This window comes from Schistocerca americana, chromosome 2 (genome assembly GCF_021461395.2).
Source record: "Schistocerca americana isolate TAMUIC-IGC-003095 chromosome 2, iqSchAmer2.1, whole genome shotgun sequence".
Lineage (NCBI taxonomy): Eukaryota > Metazoa > Arthropoda > Insecta > Orthoptera > Acrididae > Schistocerca > Schistocerca americana.
Window position 1 is genome coordinate 871141519 of NC_060120.1, and position 24185 is coordinate 871165703.

At 41.2% G+C, this 24185-nt stretch overlaps 1 protein-coding gene across 1 annotated transcript in view; it reads left to right on the forward strand.

Annotated features, from left to right (window-relative positions):
• The window catches only part of LOC124594500, a 167396-nt gene that overhangs the window by 92989 nt on the left and 50222 nt on the right, over nt 1–24185 (forward strand). Inside the window, exon 5 of the mRNA XM_047132874.1 lies at nt 7100–7248. Within this exon, the coding sequence (XP_046988830.1) occupies nt 7100–7248 (149 nt within the window). The remainder of the gene's footprint in view (nt 1–7099; nt 7249–24185) is intronic.

Sequence of the window (24185 nt, forward strand, 5' to 3'; positions counted from 1 at the left end):
TAATGTTTAAATAATCAATTACGAAAGTCACTTGAGTGCTGTGTGCACAAGTCAGTGAAACAAGAATGACTGAACGATGCTTTCCTTTGAGTTATGCAAGGCTGTACTGGAGTTGTACTGCAATTGTGAACACAGTACCTGACAAAACGAGCCTGGAAGTCTCTTACCGACTCGTGACAGACTTGATGCCCACAGTACTGTCATGACGTGCGAAAAGTAAGATCTGGGTAGAGTGCCGGCGTTCGAAAACTTCTCACTGCCATCTCCTAAATTCACAAACCTATTTGCACCTGGAAGTTGAAGTACTTGAAATGGTGCACTCGTACTCCAGTACATGGTCTTAGTTTCAGAGAGTGTTTCTAGTCTTTAGAAGTGCAATTCAACGCAATGAAATTTAAATCACCACAATGTATTTACTGGGCTCCTGTAAATCCAAGAATTCAGCTGGTGAAGAGAACTAATCTTTTTGTTACCGTCTGTCCCATCTAGTATGGCCTCCACTGAGCGGCAAATTTATTTTATTTAAATTTAGGGGCAGATACCATTCCTGTCGACACAATCGTCGGTTACGCCAGGGAGGTAAATTGAGTGTGACACCTGTCTGAATTGTGTAAACCAGAGCCGACCAAGATTTCGACTCGCGGATCATCTCCCGACACGAGTAACATAGCGATCTCAGCCTTGCCCCACGTTCACCCCACCGCCACGGCATGCTGTCTGAGGGGGAAAGAGTGGGAAACTGTGTACGTGCAGCTTTTAAATGGCAATGCAGTCGCCCAACTTACGACTTGGTTTTATATTCACATTTCTCAACAACATGTATCACAAACAAAACATATTTTCTGTATTATTTATTATTTTTGGTTCCAAGAAGACGTCATATAACTTTTATCTGGTTCAAATGGTGCAAATGTCTCTGAGCACTATGGGTTTTAACATCTGAGGTCATCAGTCCCCTAGAATTTAGAACTATTTAAACCTAACTAACCTAAGGACATCACACACATCCATGCCCCAGGCAGGATTCGAACCTGCGACTGAATAAAGCGCCTAGAACCGCTCGGCCACACCGGCCGCTATCTGGTACAAGCTGTCAACTTTAGGACAGTCACATACAATTTCACGAATTTTTGCAACCAAGTTGCTCTGTAATCGTGATCTATTTAGTCTCATAATCTAAAGAGGTCGTTTACACAACTATATCCATCGAATTATTATAGCACCTTTGCGACCTCATTATGGAGAAGTGGAAATTATGCCTGAGGAAATCAATGTATATGTCCTGGACAGTTTTAACATAAAATGATTTATCATTAAAATGGAAATTACCTTGCATGTCAATCACTTATATCTGCAGATGCACAGGAGCGCTTTCAACTGAAATGGCAAACGGTCTTGAAAACAGTTCGAAAACAACTGTAAATCTGGCAGTGTACCCAAAATGTTTACGAAACGACGCTTATAATTCTTTCAAGGCCACAATGAATTCTTCAAGCTTCCTCTTTTCTTTGATGGTAGTGAACTTAAGTAACGGGACTTCATTTGTCAGAATGTGTCCCTTCAATAACGCGACTTTCTTTTTAAATGCATCCCCATCAAATCAGAAAGAAGTTGTCTCTCATCTTACAGTGTCTTACTGCGGAAAATGTGCAGTCCATTAAGAACATTCTAATTTTCGTTCCTGAACTTCTTCCTCCTCCATAAATTCCGTAATAGCGAATTTTAAATCGGAACGTCGATCCAGGCACGCCTCTTGACTAAGTTACCGTATTTTTCAGTAATGCATAAAGTTTCGTTACCTTGGTTCAGTTGCATCGAAAACTGTTACACTGAAAGTGGAATAATGCATATAACTTCATAAATTTTAGTATACATACCACCAACTTCTTAATGTGCTCCATTCCAGCGAATTTAGCGCTGAACAACGAATCCCGTCTTTATCCAATATATCTTTAAATTCTTTCTGCATGGTGCTGTAATATCGTTTCGTAGCAAACGAGCAGTACCTGTCGCTTATGTGAATGTATAGCATGTATTGAGAATTATCATCCCTCTTTTCTGTCACTCCCATTCATTTTTAAAGACTTGTGACGATAGATTGACTCTTTCTGCGTGAGCATCCACTGGACCTGTGAACACGCTTCATTCCACGAACCTATAGCAAAAAGTAAACAACGCCAACATTAAGATTCTGTCGTACTGAAGACAGTTGTGCCGACCGAAAAGTGCCACACCGCAATACTAAATAAAGTAGCGTGTACTTCCTGGAAGGGCAGAGGAAAATCGAGACAGGCCGAGCAGTGGCCCGCAGATAGCCCGATCACTCGGCATAGGCGAAGTTTGGTACGTCATGGCTGGCCGTGGTGTAAGCTTTGTACTGTGTGTGATAATGTATCGTATTTTTTCCGACACGAAATTGGGAAGCAGCCCGGCATTTGCCTAAATGATGGTGAGAAAGCTCCTGAAAATGGCACTCAGGCTGACAGGTGCACAGACCATGGTCTTAATCCGTCCCAAGAACCGTGTCTAATGATCTTGATGTCGACGGAACGTTAAACCCAATCTTCCTTTTTTGTCGCCTCAGGGACTCGATCCAGGAATTGCCCACCTTCCTGTCTCAGAAACCCGCACCCATCGCTGTATTCTATACTAGCAGGTCACAAAAAAATACGATTTACCAGGTTTTAATAGCTCACGTATTCCGTCATCGTGTTGTACAATTGGTCAGTTTTTTCATTAGAGGTACCAAACTAGTCAAGTATCTTTACATGGATCAGACATCGATTTTTCCTGCCATTTATGATCTGTCTGGAGACTCCATGTCACCAGATCGAGATATCAGAACTTATTTAACTGACCCTCCACTTGTTTCATGCAGAAATCGAAGATATGATATTTACTTAAAAGACCTAACACTTCTCGAAGTTTATCTGTCGGGAACTATTAACGATGTATTTTATCGACAACGACGATATACACTCAAGGTTCTACAGTAAACATAGAAACATCGTATTCAGCTGTCATAGTGAAAGCATTGACAGCAGTATTTTGTACACGCGTTTGACTATTAAGTTGTCATTGTGGGTCATTTCAGTTACCTACAATGATTCAACAACACTAATCGTAACTACCAAATATACCTAACGTGAAATTTTTCACCTTCCTTTATCTTTCTTTTCTTTAAGCACACAAACCATTATTATGTTCGCTGTTTCCTATATGGTTTTCACCTGCTGGGAGCGATACAATCGTTTCCTGATTAATGTCGTTCATAATATTCTAGTATAAAGCCTTGCTTATTCTGTTGATTACGTTTCTAAAGAGATCAGAGGTTGTATCGACAAAGCAAAAAAGCTTTTGTTGAATAAGTAGCAAATCAGTCGCAAAAAGTACCTGCAAAAATAATGTTTACTGTAGACATAAACTGGAAAATCACAGAATTTAAGTTTACAATTATATACTAGGGTGGTTTGTTAAGTCCGGTAAAGTTCCATGTAAGAGCGTTTTTGTTGCGCCTTCATGACTGGTAAACTTGATTATTCCAAGAATTGCATTAAGAATTTCAACAGTGTGCAGAGTATATCCATTGTTCACGGCAGCCTGAATTGGTCAGTGTGTCCCCTGCAATTAAAAATGGAGAAACCCGATTTTTTATGCTGTTATTACACATTTTCATCTGAAGGGTTCGACAGCCGCACAAGTCAAAACAAAACTGGAAGAAGTTCACGCAAACTCTCCACCATCATTTACTTCTGGATTAATGGATTTAAACGTGGTCGGACAGGCATTGAAGGCACGCTCCGGCCATTAAAATGAGATCACCCCCAAATGATACGGTAATGCAAGACCGCGAATAAAAATTCGTGAGATTTATGTCACTTCGGCATCTCAGCTGAGCGAGTGCGTAATACCCTGCAGAGAGATTTGGCTATGATAACGCTGTGAGTGAGACGGTGCCGCGATTGATCACAGTCGAATAAAAGCGCACCAGGTATAACATTCCAACACAAGACATTTTGCGCCGGTCTGTGACTGTCTATGAAACTTTGATCCATCATTTCGCACCAGAGTAAAAACATCAGTCAAAACAATGGACAAAGGCTGGTGAAAGTCCACCGAAATAGAAAAAGGCCATTTTGCCATATGGTAAAGTGGTGGCCACTGTTTTCTAGGATTCCCAGGGAACAATTCCCATTCATTACTTGGAAAAGGCAGATACATAACTAAACTCTTTTAGGTTCATTGTTGGATAGTTTGAAAATACATTAGCTGAGGAAAGACCAATGGTGGCATGCAAAAAAGTGCTCTTTCACCAGGATAATGCACCATCCCACACATCTGCGACAAAAGTATTGGAATTTCATGAACTGAGCTTTGGACTAATTCCTCACCCACCCTATTCACCAAGCTTTGCTCTAAGTGACTTCTTCCTGTGTTCTAACTGAAAACTTTGGTTTGCTGGGAAGATATTTTCATCAGATGTGAAAGTAGTAGTTGCACTCAACGAGTAATTTTCAGAGTTTGACAGAACACGTTTTCCTGATGGGATGATAAAGTTGGAGGATAGCTTGACCAAGTCTGTATCCTTCAAATGAGACAATGTCGGTAAGCAAAGTGAGTTGGTTATGAAACAAACATTTTTTTCCCTGCTATTTTTACAACACTTGCCAAACTACCCTCATAAATAAGTCTAGTTTCACAAAATGCGTTACCTTGCAGTGCCTATTTACACAATGTACAAGATACCAAGTGTTTCGAAGCCGTCTGCCTACTCAGCCTGCAACCAGCAACGCAGACTGCGTATGCAGGCACCACGCAGCGGGGGCAACCCTTCAGGCGACAGAAAAGTCACGGCCACACTCTGCCCGAACAACAGGTGGCACACCAAAAGCTGCCAGATGTCATTGACCCTGTCGACATTTTCTCCTCCGTGGACCCCACGACCGAAAGTAGTACCTGCAGTATCCTGGCACCTGGGCAGCAATTGGGACAGTGTCCAGGCTAAAATCTGAGAGTTCCCTGGGCCAGGAGCCGAGAGCGAAAATATTCCCACAATAAAGATTTCTCCTTAGGGCTGCTGCTACGACGACGACGACGACGACGCCATTCACGTCGATCTTCACCTCAAGGACCTGCCAGCTACTGAACTACACTATTCATGGTATCTACACCACACAGATATGACCTCCCAGGCTGCGACCCTAGCGAATGGACTTAATAATATTTGTCTTTGCTTTCCATCGGTAAAACGCCAGACTTAAGCTCTTGTGCATCCCTTTGGCACTTTAATATTTTCTCGTCCTCGCGAGCGGATTTTCACTATGGCATGCGTAGGGCATGGACAGTTCCAGGCCTCAGCATTCACACATTCTCATTGTTCTTTCAGTATTCAAGAAGTGACTTATTTTCAGTTATTCTGTTCAAAACTAAGTCTGTCAGCGGAGATTGTCTATACATGTTACAACAAACTTTATATTCATTTTATGCCTGATTTTTTTTTTTTTCTTTTTTGCGTGAACTTCAGCGGACACTTCAATAACTGGTCAAAAATTGAGTATCTTCCTTTTATATGCACGCACAAAATTACTGTACATTTAAGCACATTAGTCTGGCGTATACAGATGAAGAATCCGTGCCTGTAAGAATCTGCAGTATCTCTTCCTTAATATTTTTCACTGAATGGTCCATGACGGGTTTTCAGAAGGCAGCTACGCAAAAACAATTGTTTTTTCCTTATCGGAGCAAGGTAAATTGCAGTTCATATTATTTGCTGATATATTAAGATATTTTCAATAATATAACATTTCAGTTGGTGGTGAGTTTTCCAGGGAGTATGGTCGTAGTCCACGAAGTTGTTCAATCCCGAATGAAACGTCAGAAACAAAAAAGTTTCCATTGGCCATGTCCGCAGCACAACCAAGAAGATCCACCAGCAACTAACATAATAGGTCGTGAAAGCCTTCATAACATCACATTTTGCTCAATGGAGCTTATGAACGTTTGCCAGTTCTTTTTATCTTTGGAAATTTAATATCAGAACAAAATATAACAGCTGTAATTGATAGAAATCAAAGAGCAACCTCTTCATGATGTCTTGTAGCTCATCTTCTTAACAGCTTTGTAAGGCATGGTAAGTGTAACAGGTTCAGTTCACATCCCATGCACATACTCTCTCTCTCTCTCTCTCTCTCTCTCTCTCTCTCTCTCTCTCTCTCTCTCAACCTACTGAACTGCAAAACATAATAAAATCTGACTGCGCAAATGGAAAGAGTATCAGTACCAGCGATAACAACTTTTTTACTCTACGATACCTCCCCATAGAATCCCACGAACACCATTTCAGAAAAATTCTACAAGAAATATTATACGAAAGTGTTTGCTTGCACTTTGGAATCCTCCATATGGTACTCAAATTCAGATACGAGGAAATTCTACCAGTAAATAAGTATATCCTGCTGCAGTATCCATTATGGATATGAACAGGTGTAGATAGTTTTCACTCTAATAAAGGCTGGTATCAAATGTTTCATTCAGTGTGGTAAACAATACTGCGTCAAAATTACACATAAATGTGCAAATTCTCTGTTGGTATCATAGCCCGATACGGACCTTGCTTTTGGTCACCGCCAGTCAACGAGAGCTAAAAATCCCTTCGTTATGTTCTCGCGAGGAATAAGTGACCCCCTGTAAATGAGAAACATAGAGAACACAAAATTTCAGAGACAGATGTTTTGTTCACGTGGTGCTCTGAGCTAGCAAACATTTATTGTGGTTTGTGGGATTAAAGGGACCAGACTGCGACGGTCATCGGTCAGCAAACATTTATTCCTGGCAGTCAGATAATCAATGGAAGCAATAGAGTTCCGAGCTTCCAGCGACATGCAGCCTAGTCTGGGTACACTCCAGATAAACAACCGACTCGTGTTCTCGCAGGCCGTCGGGTTCTGTGCACATAACACGTAAACACTGAATCTCAGCAATTACATTTTCAGCGAGAGACCGTCAAGTTATTTGACCACACTCCGTCTGAATCACAGTTCAATATGTTTTTTTAGTTCAATCTGTTTTTGTAGTAACGCGATTCTTTGTATCTTCGTAGGTGGAGTCGTGACCAGAGGCAACAGGACGCTCTTGTGTATGAGAGACGGCAGTGTTCTCTACTGGAACGACTTGGAGAATCGCGTCCTGTTTGCCTATCAGCAGCCTGGTGTCACTGTGAATAACAGCCACCTTTCCTTTAGCACAACAGTAAGTTACAACGTACGAAGAAAATAATATAACTATGAAATGTATCACACCTCGTAAGAATTTGGTTATTCATTAGATCCCGCCCTTTACAAACACCGAAGATCAGTCACTCTGTTTTCTTAACGTTCCATAATGTCTAGTTCGTAAGCTAGTGCATGTTTATTTATATGCAGTTCCATAAAGAATGCACACGAGAAATCATTGGAATATTCAGCATGGATAACAAGGAAAACTTATTTTCTACATCTGTACTTTTGTTCCTGTCTTCAGCCTTGTGTCAGGTATGAGATCCACTTTTTTTTCATATTCCGATAACGTTTAAGAATGGTTGCACATCTCTGATTGTTGATTCCAATGTAATGCAAACTTTCACGTTTTTTCCGCTATCTGACTCTGTCATTACGATTATAATTTAGTTTCATTCTATCTCCATTGTAACTTTTTGAAACTTTTACGATTGGCGGTTTTTAAAAAAGCAACATTTTATTAAAATCTTTTGCCAGGGATTCATAGAAGTGTTGGGATTTTCTGTTCTGTGTTGTTTAACAGGTTCAGATACTGATTTCAATGCGATTACAGAAATGTACGTATTGAATTCAGTTTCCATTGCAATTTCAAAGTATATCACTTTTATAAACCACTACATCAAAGTAGACTCAGGTGACAGAGGTAATGGGATAGCGATAGTAGTAGGGCAAACCAGGTTCTAGCCTACTTTTGGTCTGTGATTGCTATCACATCAATTACACAAATTAATTAATTGATCAGTTAATTATTCCCATCTATTGCACATGCGTCGCGTCTGCCACCACCCCTCGCCTGCCACTTCCCCCTCACCCCTCTGCCCTTCCTTCCCCCCCTCCACCGTTCTGCCCTGGAAGTGGTGGGAAACTCGCTCAGTCTCTGTTGAGCTGAGAGGTAGGGAGGATCAATATAGTAATTATTTAGACAATTTCACCCTGTTTATTTATTTATTTAAATGATTAGGAATGCCACCACCAGAGGACATGCTACCCCTCCCAGAAAAAATATTGAGAAAAATAGCTCAGTCTGTGTAGGGCTGTTCGACTGAGAATATCTCACGAAATTAGGCTTATATGCCGTCAATCACATTATATTAAACAGTTTACATCGATGGTATATTGTTTAAGCAATTTGCAGGAGACAACAAAGCGCAGAATACTGTTTATTTAACCAGTTTGCATGGATGTATTTCATACAGTTTATTTATTTCTAAAGATCACAATACAGCTTGACATTGATGATATCCAACAATTGGTGTTAAAAATATTACAGTACCAGTCGAAATTAGTAACAGGCAATCTCTAAATAGAGTGCTCCATTCACCTACAATTCGAAATAAATAAATAAATTTCTGTGTCACTCTAAACAGGACACTCGCCAGTTTTCGAGTCTTAGCTTCTTATTTGAAGGCACCATCATGGAGGAAGAAAATTTACGTCCTGCAGTTACTGTGGTACTCAACATTTTTTCTGAAACGCTGAGTGGACTTAGTTTATATTTGCTGCTGGAGTCAGGCATGTTAAAGCTTTTTATTTTCATCATTTTTCGAAGCACACTGGCGTCTAAGCACAGATGGGAAAATCAGGAGGATTGCATACCTAAAAGTTGATAACATATTTCGAAACCCACAACAGATCATGAGAAAGACACACAGCAGATCAGATGTCTAAAACATTCTCCTAGAATTCGAAGCACTGTCGTACAGACGAGAAAAATGGCTTGAATTTTCGGTGAATTTTCGATGTCCTACAGCTGCTGGTCTGGAGGTGCTCTAAAGCCACAATGGCAGGTGGGGAACCATATTGCACCTGTCTGAACCAGAGGAGACTGATCTGCCTGATCTTGCCTCTAAACACTCGAACAAAGAAGGAAGCACATCACCCTCTGACGTCACAGAACTTCCTGTAGATATCACATTCTGTCCCTATATTGTTCTAACCAGTCTGTAGAGACTTCTATTCCCACTCCAACTCCCCCCCCCCCCTCCCCCACAATCACACACACAAACAAATGATGTCTTGTGACTCTCTGATGTCATGGAACATCCTGTGCATGGAGCATTCTGAAAGGTTCTCACTAAATTTACCCACCAAATTGCTGCTGCTCGTGTGGGAGGACTGCCTACAGGTGGACAAATTATGAGAATTCAGCGGAAAACTATTTTGTACAGATCGGAAAACGTACAGCAGTCATATTGCACTGACAGTTCAACCCTGCAAAAATGGTCTACATAACACGAAATACAGAAAGTGTCACCAAGGCACGTCGTCAATGACACTACTGTGTTACTGCTTGGTGTGAAACCAATCTCCCATACCATACAAAATCATCACTTCCGCATCCTGCATGTAGCGTCGTGCACCAGACACTCATATATACACCACAAAGACAAACACACCCCAAAACATAACATGCACTGTATACCGGGTGTTACAAAACGGTACGGCCAAACTTTCAGGGATGACTGGGTGTTGTGTGATTTCCTTAGGTTAGTTAGGTTTAAGTAGTTCTAAGTTCTAGGGGACTGATGACCATAGATGTTAAGTCCCATAGTGCTCAGAGCCATTTGAACCAAACTTTCAGGAAACATTCATCACACACAGAGAAAGAAAATATGTTATGTGGACATGTGTCCGGAAACGCTTACTTTCCATGTTAGAGCTCATTTTATTACTTCTCTCAAATCACATTAATCATGGAATGGAAAGACAGCAACAGAACGTACCAGCCTGACTTCACACACTTTGTTACAGGAAATGTTCAAAATGTCCTCCGTTCGTGAGGATACATGCATCCATCCTCTGTCGCATGGAATCGTTGATGCAGCCCTAGAGAATGTAGTATTGTATCACAACCGTCCACAATACGAGCACGAAGAGTCTCTACATTTGGTACCCGGTGTTGTGTAGACAAGAGCTTTCAAATACCCCCATAAATTAAAGTCAAGAGTGAGAGTGTTGATGTCAGGAGAGCGTGGAGGCCATGGAATTGGTCCACCTCTACCAATCCATCGGTCACCGAATCTGTTGTTGAGAAGCGTTCGAACACTTCGACTGAAATGTGCAGGAGCTCCACCGTGCATGAACTACGTGTTGTGTCGTACTTGTAAAGGCACATGTTCTAGCAGCACAGGTAGAGTATCCAGTATGAAATCATGATAACGTGCTCCATTGAGCGTAGGTCGAAGAACATGGGGCCCAATCAAGACATCACCAACAGTGCCTGCCCAAACGTTCACAGAACATTTGTGTTGATGACGTGATTGCACAACTGCGTGCGGATTCTCGTCAGCCCACACATGTTGATTGTGAAAATTTACAATTTGATCACGTTGGAATGAAGCCTCATCCGTAAAGAGAACATTTGCACTGAAATGAGGATTGACAAATTGTTGGATGAACCATTCGCAGAAGTGTACCCGTGGAGGCCAATCAGCTGCTGATAGTGCCTGGACACGCTGTACATGGTACGGAAACAACTGGTTCTCCCATAGCACTCTCCATACAGTGACGTGGTCAACGTTACCTTGTACAGCAGCAACTTCTCTGACGCTGACATTAGGGTTATCGTCAACTGCACGAAGAATTGCCTCGTCTATTGCTGGTGTCCTCGTCGTCCTAGGTCTTCCCCAGTCGCGAGTCATAGGCTGGAATGTTCCGTGCTCCCTAAGACGCCGATCAATTGCTTCGAACGTCTTCCTGTCGGGACACCTTCGTTCTGGAAATCTGTCTCGATACAAACGTACCGCGCCACGGCTATTGCCCCATGCTAATCCATACATTAAATGGGCATCTGCCAACTCCGCATTGGTAAACATTGCACTGACTGCAAAACCTCGTTCATGATAACACTAACCTGTTGATGCTATGTACTGATGTGCTCGATGCTAGTACTGTAGAGCAATGAGTCGCATGGCAACACAAGCACCGAAGTCAACATTACCTTCCTTCAATTGGGCCAACTGGCTGTGAATCGAGGAAGTACAGTACATACTGACGAAACTAAAATGAGCCCTAACATGGGAATTAAGCGTTTCCGGACACATGTCCACATAACATCTTTTCTTTACTTGTGTGTGAGGAATGTTTCCTGAAAGTTTGGCCGTACCTTTTTGTAACACCCTGTAGACACAGCACTAGATCCTGCCTGCAAGCTCAGTCGGTTATCCACCGTGGCCAACAGACATGAGGCACTTTCCCCTGCACATGCTAGCCCGGCGCACGATGAAAGCACCCTCGGCAGACAGTAGGCACTCTCCAAAGTGGTGTACAAAGATTAAGATGATAAAACTGCTTCCTTCTAAGCTATAGAAAAACATAAGTTGTTTGTGATATACTCGCAATATAGTTTTCTGGAGGTGTATAGGGCCCAGTGCACACATCTGATTATGCCGGCCGGAGTGGTCGTGCGGTTATAGGCGCTTCAGTCTGGAACCGCGGGACCACTACGGTCGCAGGTTCGAATCCTGCCTCGGGCATGGATGTGTGTGATGTCCTTAGGTTAGTTAGGTTTCAGTAGTTCTAAGTTCTAGGGGACATATGACCTCAGCAGTTGAGTCCCATAGTGCTCAGAGCCATTTGAACCATTTGAACACATCTGATTATGGTTCAGGAATTATGCTGTGCTCACATCACTCCTATGAAACGATCGCCCACAATGGAAAATGCATCTTGTGAGGAAAAAGACAAATGCATAGCATCGATGTTTGACGTGTGAAATTACACACCATGCAGTACTAACTTTATAAACAGGACAACTGTCAATCAAATGTACACACAGGATTTTCAGTACCCCACAAACCTGTCACTGACTTACAACAGGAATTCGAAACATATTACGTAAATCACTTGTGCTAACAATTTTGAAGTGCTGTTCAAGTGTTTGGTGCTCGAAGGTCTCGGAAAGAGAAGAATGATCGTGGTACATAAACACAATCCAAGGGCTACAAGGCTACACACTTAAACACGCTTAGAGGCAGAGCAGTGCGGTTTTTCGACGTGTTACTATAGAGGAATGCAGTGCTGTTAATATTCCAATGTAAGGAATATATTTCCAGCTTATGACATACATTCTCCCTGAAAGTTTCTCTCCGATAAACTGTGGTGCCAAACTTTAGGTGACAAAACAGCTACCCTGGTCACCAAAGTAAACATCTATTCTTTGTAACATAAACGCTACATAGATATCCAGAGGTGTATGACGCCCGCTGTTTATGAAGTTCAATCACAACTCGGTTCGAAAATTATGATTGGTTCACAATAATCCTATAAAATGATCGTCGGCAGCTGAAAATGCATACGAATAAACAGCGACATCTTCAAGGAAATAAACACTACAATCAGTAGCCAGAGGAGATGTAACAGTTCGCAGTTTACCACCGTCTCTGGGAACCTTCATCTTGCATACACAAGTTAGATCCAATGTTAGGCTGCATTGCTCGCGTGCAGGACAATATAACTGTTGCAGCTTAACACCACATCTCTAGAGTGCCTCCTCTTTCCCCTATTAAGGTGTGTATTTGCAGCATTGGCCCACTCTCCTCAGAACACGCAATTTTATTGATTTCGGTAAGTACTCATTTCATGAATATTTTTTGGGTTTTATGTATTCTCAGTGAATTTTCGTACCTTTTGCTAGATTTTCGCTCTTTCATAAATGTCGTCGTATTTCCATCAATTTTACGTATTTCACATCACTTTTTCGTGATTATAACAGGTTTTTCTCGAATATTACGTATTTTACGTCATTTATATATATATATTTTCGGCAGTTTTCCATATGTATATGGTCATATTGCTGACATATCCATGTGTTGTTTAATTTTCTATAAGAATATTTGCGTGTCTTATAAAACAATCTACTACAAAAATTCTAAGACTGCCCCCTCTCCCCAGCGATCCACATGCATTTATTTAGGACAGGACGATCATGAAAAGTATAGTAACAGTTGCTTTGTACCCATGTCCAGCTCAACAATTGGTGCAGATGATAGATGTAGAAACACGAAGTCTGGAAACAATTCCCTGTACTGCCCTGACCCATCAGAGAGTTTGTCTGCAGACTTACATTGTGCTGCACTTAACGGAAACTCAAAGTCTGGAAACAGTTCTCCACGTTCATTTGATTTCCACTCCATTGTGCAGGCATCTACAGCAGGGAGTTCACATATATACAAAGTTGACTTCTGCTGTTGCTCAGATTTTTTTCCGTAAGTATATGCTCTTATTGCTTATCAGATGTGTTTCGTTATTTCTGTTTATACCTTACAACTCTGATACGTACCCACAATCCTGCCAGAACAGCTACGAACTGTAGCTTTCAAGTATTTATTTTTATTACCCTAGTAATAAGTTATTCGTTAGTTGACAGTGTGTCCACTGCAGTTAGCATCTTGGGTCACAAGAGAATCCCTTTACCCTCTCTACCTGCAGAGTGCATTTCTCTGACAGCAACTTATGTGTCTGAACTGCATCATCTACCGCTGACAGCTCTACACACACAGAGAGAGACAATCTGCACCCATATTTTCAATCGCGAAGTGTCGATATCAACCACTTTATTATTTTCGTTAGCGCTAAAGCTTTACAAATAGCGAAATATTCTTTGAAAGTTCTTTCCAAATTTGTGGTAAGGTATTATGGGACGAAACTGCTGAGGTCATCGGTCCCTATGCCTACACACTACTTTATCCAACTTAAACTGTCATGTTATGGACAACACACACCCATGCCTGAGGGACGACTCGAACCTCCGACGTTGGGAGCCGCACAGACCGTGACAAGACGCCTCAAAGAGCGCGGCTACCCCGCGCGGCATACTCTTTGAAAAAGGGTTCTCCAGCGGATGTAAGCACATCTAAATTCATCCTGCTAAAGATTATAACATCTTCGATATAATTTATACACCAATATTTCTAAGAAGATTGTCTAGATTCTCCAGTAATAACAGTCATCCAAGACGTCTCACTGCGCCTACCACACATCCTTTTGTACTCTAAAGATGCATGATGATGGCACATGATCACCCCAATCACCCTATTTAGTGTACTAGATGTCGTAGGATGAAAGGAGACAGTCCTTCGTGAGTCTCATTCTTATGCATGAGATATAGCGACACATTAGTGAGATGGTATAGTATAGCACTGTACTCGAAAGCATCCAATCACTTCCAGTTACATATTCTCAAGTTGCAGTGCATTAGATCTATTTTCTATACGTCTGTGTCTGTGCATTTGGCATGGATGACTCCCATAAACGTGACCCAGTCATCCCACTGGCGGATACACCTCCGGCCATAGAACACGTCTCCAGATATAACGTTTGGTGGATCCACCTTCGAACCTTATCTTATACGTAACGCATTGTGAATCCACCTTTGAAGCCTATTCCAGATGTTTCATATTATGGCTCCACCTCCGAACATCGCTGCGGATATTACGCATGGCAGATCCACATTCAAACCCTATTCTGGATGTAGTATATTGTAGATTTGCCACCCAACATTACTCCAGGTATAACACGTTGCAGATCCACATCGAGCGCTAACTCACGTCTACTCTGGGTCATGGGAGTCATCCACGGAGGTAGCCTGTGGCTGGAACGAACGGACATTTCCAGTTTAAGGTGCAAGCCATCGCTGGGGGTCCTGACCCGATCAGGCTAGTAACATGAATGCAGTTGATGTAACAGTCCCACCCTTTTGGGGGAGAGAACAGTAAACTGATAATATGTGTTGGACAGCCTTCGTGACTGCATGTGTTATGAGTATTGTCCAATTTTTATGTGGAAATTTGAGAAGATTCAATATGGCTAGTGTTTGCGTTGGACAATTATTCCCCACCCATGAAAACTGACAAGTTAGCTTCTAGCACTGCCATTCTACACGTTCCCCATCTTTATTTGGTTGATAGAATATAGATTCTGATGTGTTGCTTGCACTGACATGGTAAAACACAGGTGGAAGAGGCATTTCCTGGTTCATGAGACCTGAGAAACACTTATAATTGTTGTTGTTGTGGTCTTCAGTCCAGAGACTGGTCTGATGCACCTCTCCATGCTACTCTATCCTGTGTAAGCTTCTTCATCTCCCAGTACTTAATGCAACCTACATCCTTCTGAATGTATTTAGTGTATTCATCTCTTGGTCTCTTTCTACGATTTTTACCCTCCACGCTGCCCTCCAGTAATAAAACGGGGGATCCCTTTATGCCTCAGAAAATGTCCTACCAATCGATCCCTTCTTCTAGTCAAGTTGTGCCACAAATTTCACTTCTCCCCAATTCTATTAAATACTTCCTCATTAGTTATGTGATCTACTCATCTAAGCTTCACCATTCATCTTTAGCACCACATTTCGAAATGTTCTCTTTTTGTCTAAACTATTTATCGTCCACGCTTCACTTTCAGAAACGACTTCCTGTCACTTAAATCTGTACTCGATGTTAACAAATTTCTCATCTTCAGAAACGCTTTCCTTGCCATTGCCAGTCTGTATTTTATGTCCTCTGTACTTCAGCCAACAACAGTTATTTTGCTCCCCAAATAGCAAAACTCATTTACTACTTTAAGCGTCTCATCTCCTAATCTAATTCCCCCAGCGTCACCCGACTTAATTCGTCTACATTCCATTACCCTCGTTTTGCTTTTGTTGATGTTCATCTTTCAAGACACTGTCCGTTCTGTTCAACTGCTCTTCCAGGTCCTTTGCTGTCTCTGACAGAATTACAATGTCATTGGTGAACCTCAAAGTTTTTATTTCCTCTCCATGGATTTTAATGCCTACTCCGAATTTTTCTTTCGTTTCCTTTACTGCTTGCTCAATATACAGACTGAATAACATCTGGGCTAGGCTACAACCCTGTCTCATTCTCTTTCCAACCACCGCTTCCTTTTCATGCCCCTCGAATTTTTTAACTGCCATCTGGTTTCTGTACAAACTGTAAATAGCATTTCGCTCCCTGTCTTTTACCCCATCTGCCTTCACAATTTGAAAGAGAGTATTCCAGTCTACACTGTCAGAACCTTTCTTTAAGTCTACAAATGCTAGAAACGTAGTTTTGCCTTTCCTTTATCTATTTTCTAAGATAAGTCATAGGGTCAGTGTTCCAACATCTCTACAGAATCCAAACTGATCTTCCCCAAGGTCGACTTCTACCAGTTTTTACAGTCGTCTGTAAAGAATTTGTGTAAGTATTTTGCAGCCGTGGCTTATTAGACTGATAGTTCGGTAATTTTGACATCTCTCAACACCTGCTTTCTTTGGGATTGGAATTATTATATTCTTCTTGAAGTCTGAGAGTATTTCGCCTGTCTCATACATCTTGCTCAGCAGATGGTGTAGGGAAGCAGCATACTCACGCCTTATGAAATTCACATCAGTCTTCCCACTGTGTGCCAGCCTAGTCCGCTGTAACTAGCTCTGACGTCATAAATGTTGCACAATACTTTAAAAATCAAGTAAATAACCTGAAACGTTTCTAGCATGTCAGGAGTAATACTAAATCAATATGTGTTGAATATCAGTTCAATAACTTTAACCATTTTCGATATTTGGATGTTTTTCTGTAAAAATCATTGGCACAACAGAAAAGAGATAGAAACTTAAAAATTTATATTTAGATTCCGTTTTCATAACAATTTAGTAGAAACAGTATTCTGGATCTCACCAATTAGAATTTTAGTTGAAATTCATGATTTTCCGGTTTTTGTCTTAAAAATTAAGGAAGCAAGATAGATTAAGTAGGCGAATAAATAAATCTAGGATGTTTAAATTTAAGTAGAAGGGAGATCCGCTATAATCATAAAGATGTGAGAAGTTTCAACTGAATAACTATAAAACTATAGCGATAGCGTATCTCCAAAGGCCAAGTTCAGAGATTGTCTACTGCGTGTAGTGAACTAAATTAATTCTCTCGCCCAAAATATTTGACTTAGCCACGTCATACTTTTATGATGATTACTTACCTGTGTGCTGATTGCACATTTAAATTGAGAGCTTCATCAGCCATCAGCAAAGGAAGCAATGATTTATTCGATAACTTAAAGTGGTGCATTACTAGCCCAGCGGCTAGTCGGCAGAGCGGATTTGATCAGGCGTTCCCTTAGCCGTCCGCACCGCGGGTTTATATGTAAGAACTCTGCGTGAGAGAAAAAGGCCCCAGTTCTCTCCAGACGCTGATTAGCACACCACCTGTGCCAGGAGTCGCGTCGCGTCGGTATCATTGCTATAAACAGCCTCAGATGCCGTAATAAGTTACTTGGGATACGCGTAACCATGAAATCGTTTTCGAGTGAAATGTTCATTCTGGGATGACCTTAATGATCTATCTTCAGTTTGCGTATGTCATATTTTCACGTGCCGCCACGGGACAAACATTCTACCATTATTTAGCGTGGCGTTTGATGAACATTATCATCAAATTATGGCGAGCGTTCACTTAAACATTTAATTTGAACAGTTATAGTTGCACCAGCGCATTAGACTCTGAACTGCTCTGGTAGTTGGATTGTGTGGATTTTTTTTGGTCTGTGAGTTTCAGAATATAGTGAACATTTTATAGAGAATGGTTTTTGATTATGAATCCCAGACAATCTCCTAATTCCTCATAGCTATAAGCTGTAGCTATAAGTGTATTTCTCAGATGAAGTGGGCACTAGGAATTCTAATTACAGGCTTCACGTTTTGCTAATCATTATCTGATTGCCAATATTGTAGTTAGAGAGCCAGTGTTGAGAACAGCAAACAACAGCATAAATACAAAACATTTAATAACAATTATTCCACCCGCCGCCCCCATATGTTGCTAATCGGCCGGCAAAGAAACTGAGTAAAAGTGAAAGTGATTTTTAAATATTCGGATTCGGGAGTGAAATGCGACACGCAACTGAGTAATAGAACAGTGATAGAGTTACGTGTGCATGTGGACGACGCAATTGGATTAACAAAGCATCTGGATTGACGGAGCTGGCGCGGAGTGTAGCGGCGCTGCCGGCATCGCGAGAAGCCAGTTTCGCCTCACTGCAGTTGTCCGCCGGAGCAACCAGAGCCGCGCCTGCAGTTGCAGGCCACGCAAACACACAGCAGCCGTCGAAGTGCCGTCTGCAGTTCAACGCGCCACGTCGCACCAGTAATTCTGGTACGCCGCGCCGGCAACCCCATACGTCGTGCAGAAGGAACTAAGTTAAGTGAAAAGCTGTTAAAAATTTTACTAACCTGGCACTAAAAGACTGTCGGCGATGCAACCGCCAGAAGAAACTGAGGTTAAACTTAAATCAGAACCTATGTCTGGTGAGGGAACTGTAAATTCAGACAACGGTTCAAGTGTAAATATTCATGAAAATAGTAATGTTAAAGTGAAATATGAAGTATTGTCTCCTGACAGCAGTGTGAAAAGGGGCAATGATTCAATAATAGAGACCCCTGTAGTAAAGCAGAAATTAGAAATTGTCAATTTATTGGATGATAGTTTATGTGATGAGTTAAAAACGAAACAGTCATCAGATGTGGTAGAGTTTAAAACGGATAGGTTAGATATGACTGATCGATCAGATGTTTCATTTAGTTTTGATGATTCTGGTGTTGGAGCTAGTTTTTTGTCACCTGAGTGTGATAAAAAACCAGCGAGTGAGCAACCCAAAGATACTGGGGCTATTGATTTAAATGTTATATTACAAGCAATAGCTGCCAGTAATGCAAAATTGTCAGCCAGTAATGCTGAATTAAAGTATGAGATTGTGGCAAGCCAAACCAATTTTAATAAACGGTTTGAGGCAATGGACAATAAATTAGAATCCAATAAAGCTGAATTGGAAACTTCCTTCAAGACTGGCTGCAATAAGTTGAAAGAGGATCTGGACAGTTTAAATTATAAAATTTATTACAACCATGAGGATATTAAGAAAAAGATTGCTCAACAATTTTCTGAAATGTATAACACAGTAAAATCCGAAGTTGCTGAGGTTCGCAAAGACTTCCAAATGGAAGATGCGAAGCTGGAGCACAAGATAACAGAAAAGATCGAGGCAGAATCTGAACTGTGCTGAGATAGGTTTAAAGATGTTAATATAAAAGTAAACATATGTCAAGCAGAAGTAGACGCAATCAAAACTGATACTACTCATATTGTGCAAAAAGTAGATAATGTTGAATTGAGAGTAGAAAATATTAGTACTAACATTGCTACCATTGAGAGTAAAGTAGCTTCAGTAACTTCTCGTAATGGTAGTATGCAACAAGATGTAGCTGCAAACGCCGCTTTTATCGGGTGTCGGCAGTTCTTGCGGTTCGATCCAGATAAAAATATCCACCCGCTAGATTTCTGGAACGATTTTGAAGATCTGATTCCACCAACTTGGTCTGAACGAGAGAAAATCTCATTTATTAGAAGCCATATAGCAGGTGACGCCATGTCTTGGTCAGCTGATGTTATATTGAAGTGTAAAACATTAGCGGAATTTAAAACAGCTTTCATTAATGAGTATTGGTCTAGTAATAAGCAAAATGAAGTGTTGAGAGAATTTTTGAGTGGAAAACGCTTCAATGCAGGCAAGGAATCTATTAAAGAGTTTGCTAGGTCATGGATCTCACGTTTGTCACATTTGGCCGAAAAGCTAAAACCTGAAATGATAATACGAGGGCGGTTCAGAAAGTAACCTCCGATTGGTCACAGTGCGGGTTGTGGGGGGAGTAGCGACGCCATCTGTGCGTTCACGCACTCAACAGGTCAGTCGGCATCAAGCCGTGGTCGAGTGAACGTCGTACCTGCGCTAGTTTAGTTTTTGTGGCAGTTTGAAATTTGTGCTGCAATAGAAAACCCCGCCAAATGTGAAGTGCGTGCTGTCATAAGGTTTTTTACAGCCAAAGGATATTCTGCAGCAGCTATTCATCGTGAGCTTTGTGCCGTGTACGGACCAAGAGTTATGAGTGAAGGAGTTGTCCGTGAATGGGTACGTTTATTTAAAAGTGGACGAGAAAACGTTCATGATGAAGAGAGGAGTGGTAGACCATCATTGGTAACTGACGAACTCGTTCAGACAGTTGATGCAAAAGTTCGTGAAAATCGACGTTTCTCAATGTCGGAGTTGTCTATTGGTTTTCCACAGATTTCTAAGACTCTCTTGTACGAGATAGTGACAGCAAGATTGGGTTACCGTAAGTTCTGTGCACGATGGGTGCCCAAAATTCTTACCAACCACCACAAAACTCAAAGAATGGCCTCTGCATTAGACTTTCTGTCACGTTATGAGGACGAAGGAGAATCATTGTTAAACAGAATCGTGACCGGTGACGAAACCTGGATTAAGTACGTGAACCCTGAGACAAAAGAACAATCAAAGATGTGGGCACATTCAAATTCGCCTACCAAACCAAGAAAAGCCTCGCAAGATTTTTCTGCCGGAAAACTGATGGCAACGGTGTTTTGGGATGCCAAAGGGGTGTTGTTGGTTGAATTCATGGAACGTGGTACGACCATTAATCATGACATGTACTGTGAAACAATAAAAAAGTTACGACGGGCTATACAGAACAAACGCCGTGGTATGCTGACTTCCGGTATCGTTTTTTTGCACGATAACGCCCGTCCTCACTCTGCTCGCAGAACAACGGCCCTTCTTGAGTCCTTCAAGTGGGACGTTATCAACCATCCACCTTACAGCCCAGACCTGGCGCCAAGTGATTATCACCTCTTCATGCATTTGAAGAAATGGCTCGGGTCACAGCGGTTTGATGACGACGAAGAGCTCAAAGATGCGGGCACAGGCTGGCTCCAGGCACAAGCGGGTGATTTTTATGCAGAAGGAATTTCAAAGCTTGTGAAGAGATACGATAAGTGCCTCAATCGCTATGGAGACTATGTAGAAAAATAGTGCAAAGATGTAGTTGTAAGATGTATATATCAAAATATTTTTATTTAACTTGGTGTATTTTTTTAAATCAACCGGAGGTTACTTTCTGAACGGCCCTCGTACTAGGTCTTGAAGCCAAATTGCCACGGTACTGGCAAACTAGAATTATATCTGCCCCTAGAGACAATCTTGATCGTTTCATTGAGTATTTGGAACGTGTTGCTGCCAATGAGGAACAAGCATGTAATAACAGAAATGGTAATAACACTAGTAGTAATTTTAAGAACGAGCAGAATGGCAATGTAAACATCAAAACAGTAGGTGTTCGCCATCCTAAGAGAGGTAGGAATTGGAGAAATAATTATCAGAACCAACAATGGCATCCAAATGATAGTAATTTTGTTCCAAACAAAATTATGCAGTTAAACAACAGTGCAGAAAGCAATGCTGTGCCAGTTAACTATAATGGAAATAAAGGAAACATTAGTAGGCCGAGGCAGGAAAACTAGTTCCCGTCTATGAGGACACTGGCGCTCACCAGGTGGTTACTTTTCCTAAGCCAGTAGTTACAGTAATTGGTAGGACAGATCAGAATACTCAGACTGAACATGTGGATGAGGGGTCGGTAGCATCTAAGGATACAGCAGAAATATTAGATCACAAACGGTATTTGATAGATACCGTGTTAGAGACGCTTTCTAAGTGGGAAGAGAAAGAGAAGGTGCAGCAGTGTAACGGTAGGGAAGAGCTACAAAATACTGAATTGTCAGGTGAAGAAGCAGAAGAAATTCATGCTTATATTTACGATGAGGATGATGTGCTCTTATCTAAAGTGCCTGTGCAGGATGTTGATACTGTACTAATATATTTAGGACAGGAGGTAAGTGAGAATGTAGAGGATAGCCTGTTGGGGGTCGATGAACCCGGTAGCTGTGACCAGTTGTCACTTGAGAAGGAACCCGACGATAACAGTGAAAGTGGTTTAGCTGTAACTAGTGTTATTCCCGGTCTGGAGGCGCAGAATAGCTCAGACTACAGTAATTTGGGTCATGTTCAGCAAACTAAATGTAATGAAGTCGTGCGGTGTTTCGATTTGAAATTAATAGACCGACTGAAAAAGGCAGCTGAAAATGTAATTCAGGAAACCCCTACACACTTTGACCTAAATGTAATGAAGACAGACGTCGATCACTTTAGTTGGAGACAAATCCAAAAGGAACTATTGGATGAGTTTGAGGAACCACCTGTACAAACGAGAATAAGCCACCCTATAATAATAGTGAATCTATTGGGTATCAATGTACGTTGTCTCTTAGAGAGTGGAAGTGAGGTGAGTGCGATATCTCAGTCCTTCTTTGATGCATTACCTGGTAAAGACAAGCTTACAGTAATGAGGCTATCAGGACTAAGAATAATTGGTGCTACTGGCAAGGTGTCAAAAACGGTAAAGCAAGAAGCTTTGCTGCCCTTTGATATTAATGGTAATTTAATTGATCATCCATGCTTAATTGTAAATAATCTCAGTATTGAGGTTTTAATTGGCATAGATTTCTTGTCAAAATATCAGAGTGTTGTTGACTTTGAAAGAAGCCAGTTAAAAATGGTCTTGCCGATAACCGGAGTAATTACGGTACCTTTTATTGATAAACATGCAGTAACTAATGATGAAACTTGGGAGCTGCCTATACGAGTTCAGAAAAATAGGAGATATTTTGACGAAAGTGTTAATCTTAGTAAAAGTCAGCTAAGAGCATTGGAAAGAAAGAAGCATCATGACGCAAAAGCTGTACCCAATAGTTTTGAAATAGCTCAGTTAGCCCTTGTCAAAACCAAGGAAAAATCAAAGAAAATAAATGCAGAAACAAAGAAATTCATGTTCGTATACCAAGGACCTTTCAGGATTATAGGAAAACCACATGCCAATGCATATAGGCTAGAGTACCCCAAGAGTAAAAAGCTATTAGGTCTCAGGAACGTAATCGACCTAAAGAAGTTCATAGGTAGTGAATGAATTCTGTAGGGAGGAGGTTGTTCTGTAACCTCTACACAGTGTGGCAGCTGTGCAGTCCCAGCTGTGTGAGATCTTCTTTCACATTTCAGATCTCACTCCCTCTTCATCTTTTCTATCCATCAAAATTTCTGCTCTTACTCTCAAAAACTAAAATTTTCCGTTATGGTTATCAAGCCAATAATAAACTAATGAATTCTGTAGGGAGGAGGTTATTCTGTAACCTCTACACAGTGTGGCAGCTGTGCAGTCCCAGCTGTGTGAGATCTTCTTTCCATTTCAGGTCTCACTCATTCTTCATCTTTCCTATCCACCAAAGTTTCGACTCCTTCTTTGCAATACAAAAATTTTCCGTCATGGCTATCAAGCCATGAGTTCTGTAACCATTCTATCCACCGATTAGTGAAGAAAATATGACAATGTGACAAACCTAACAGTGACATAAACAATAGAGAAGTATGACGTAATTAAAATACAAATGTATTTGAGTAACAAGTATGTATAGAACCCTGGTAATATTGTAAGTACAAAGTGTTGTTTTGTTGGAAATGGTCCCACAATAAGATTTAAAAAAGATATACAAGTTCATTTATAAGCAGTATCTGAAGTGCCAATGAGACTTAGTGTATGCATTAGAACTAACTAATTAATAGTAAAAGAGATTGCTTAGTGTTATGAAAAATATGAAGATAAGTTGTAAGAATGAACTAACCTTGTGTAGCAAGGAATGGCAGTGTAATAGAACTGAACAGTGTTTGTGGTTGAGACGTGAAGGACACGTCCCTGAAATATTTATAAGGTTGGAGCTGGCCATTATTTTGGTGTTGGGTGTGCGGTGACACACCTACATGTATTAAGGTTATGAGTTGGAGGCGTGAATGCGACCATAAGTACCCTTATGTTAGATGAGACAGAGCAGCTCATGGTGTCCTATAGGTTTAAGGAATTTAGCATTACGCTCGTCCATAATTACTTAATGCACTTTAGTGGTAGGTCGAGAGAGACTACCTGTGGTTTCAGCGTCCGATCGAGTGGAAATGGATTGCCACGTGAGTAAACTG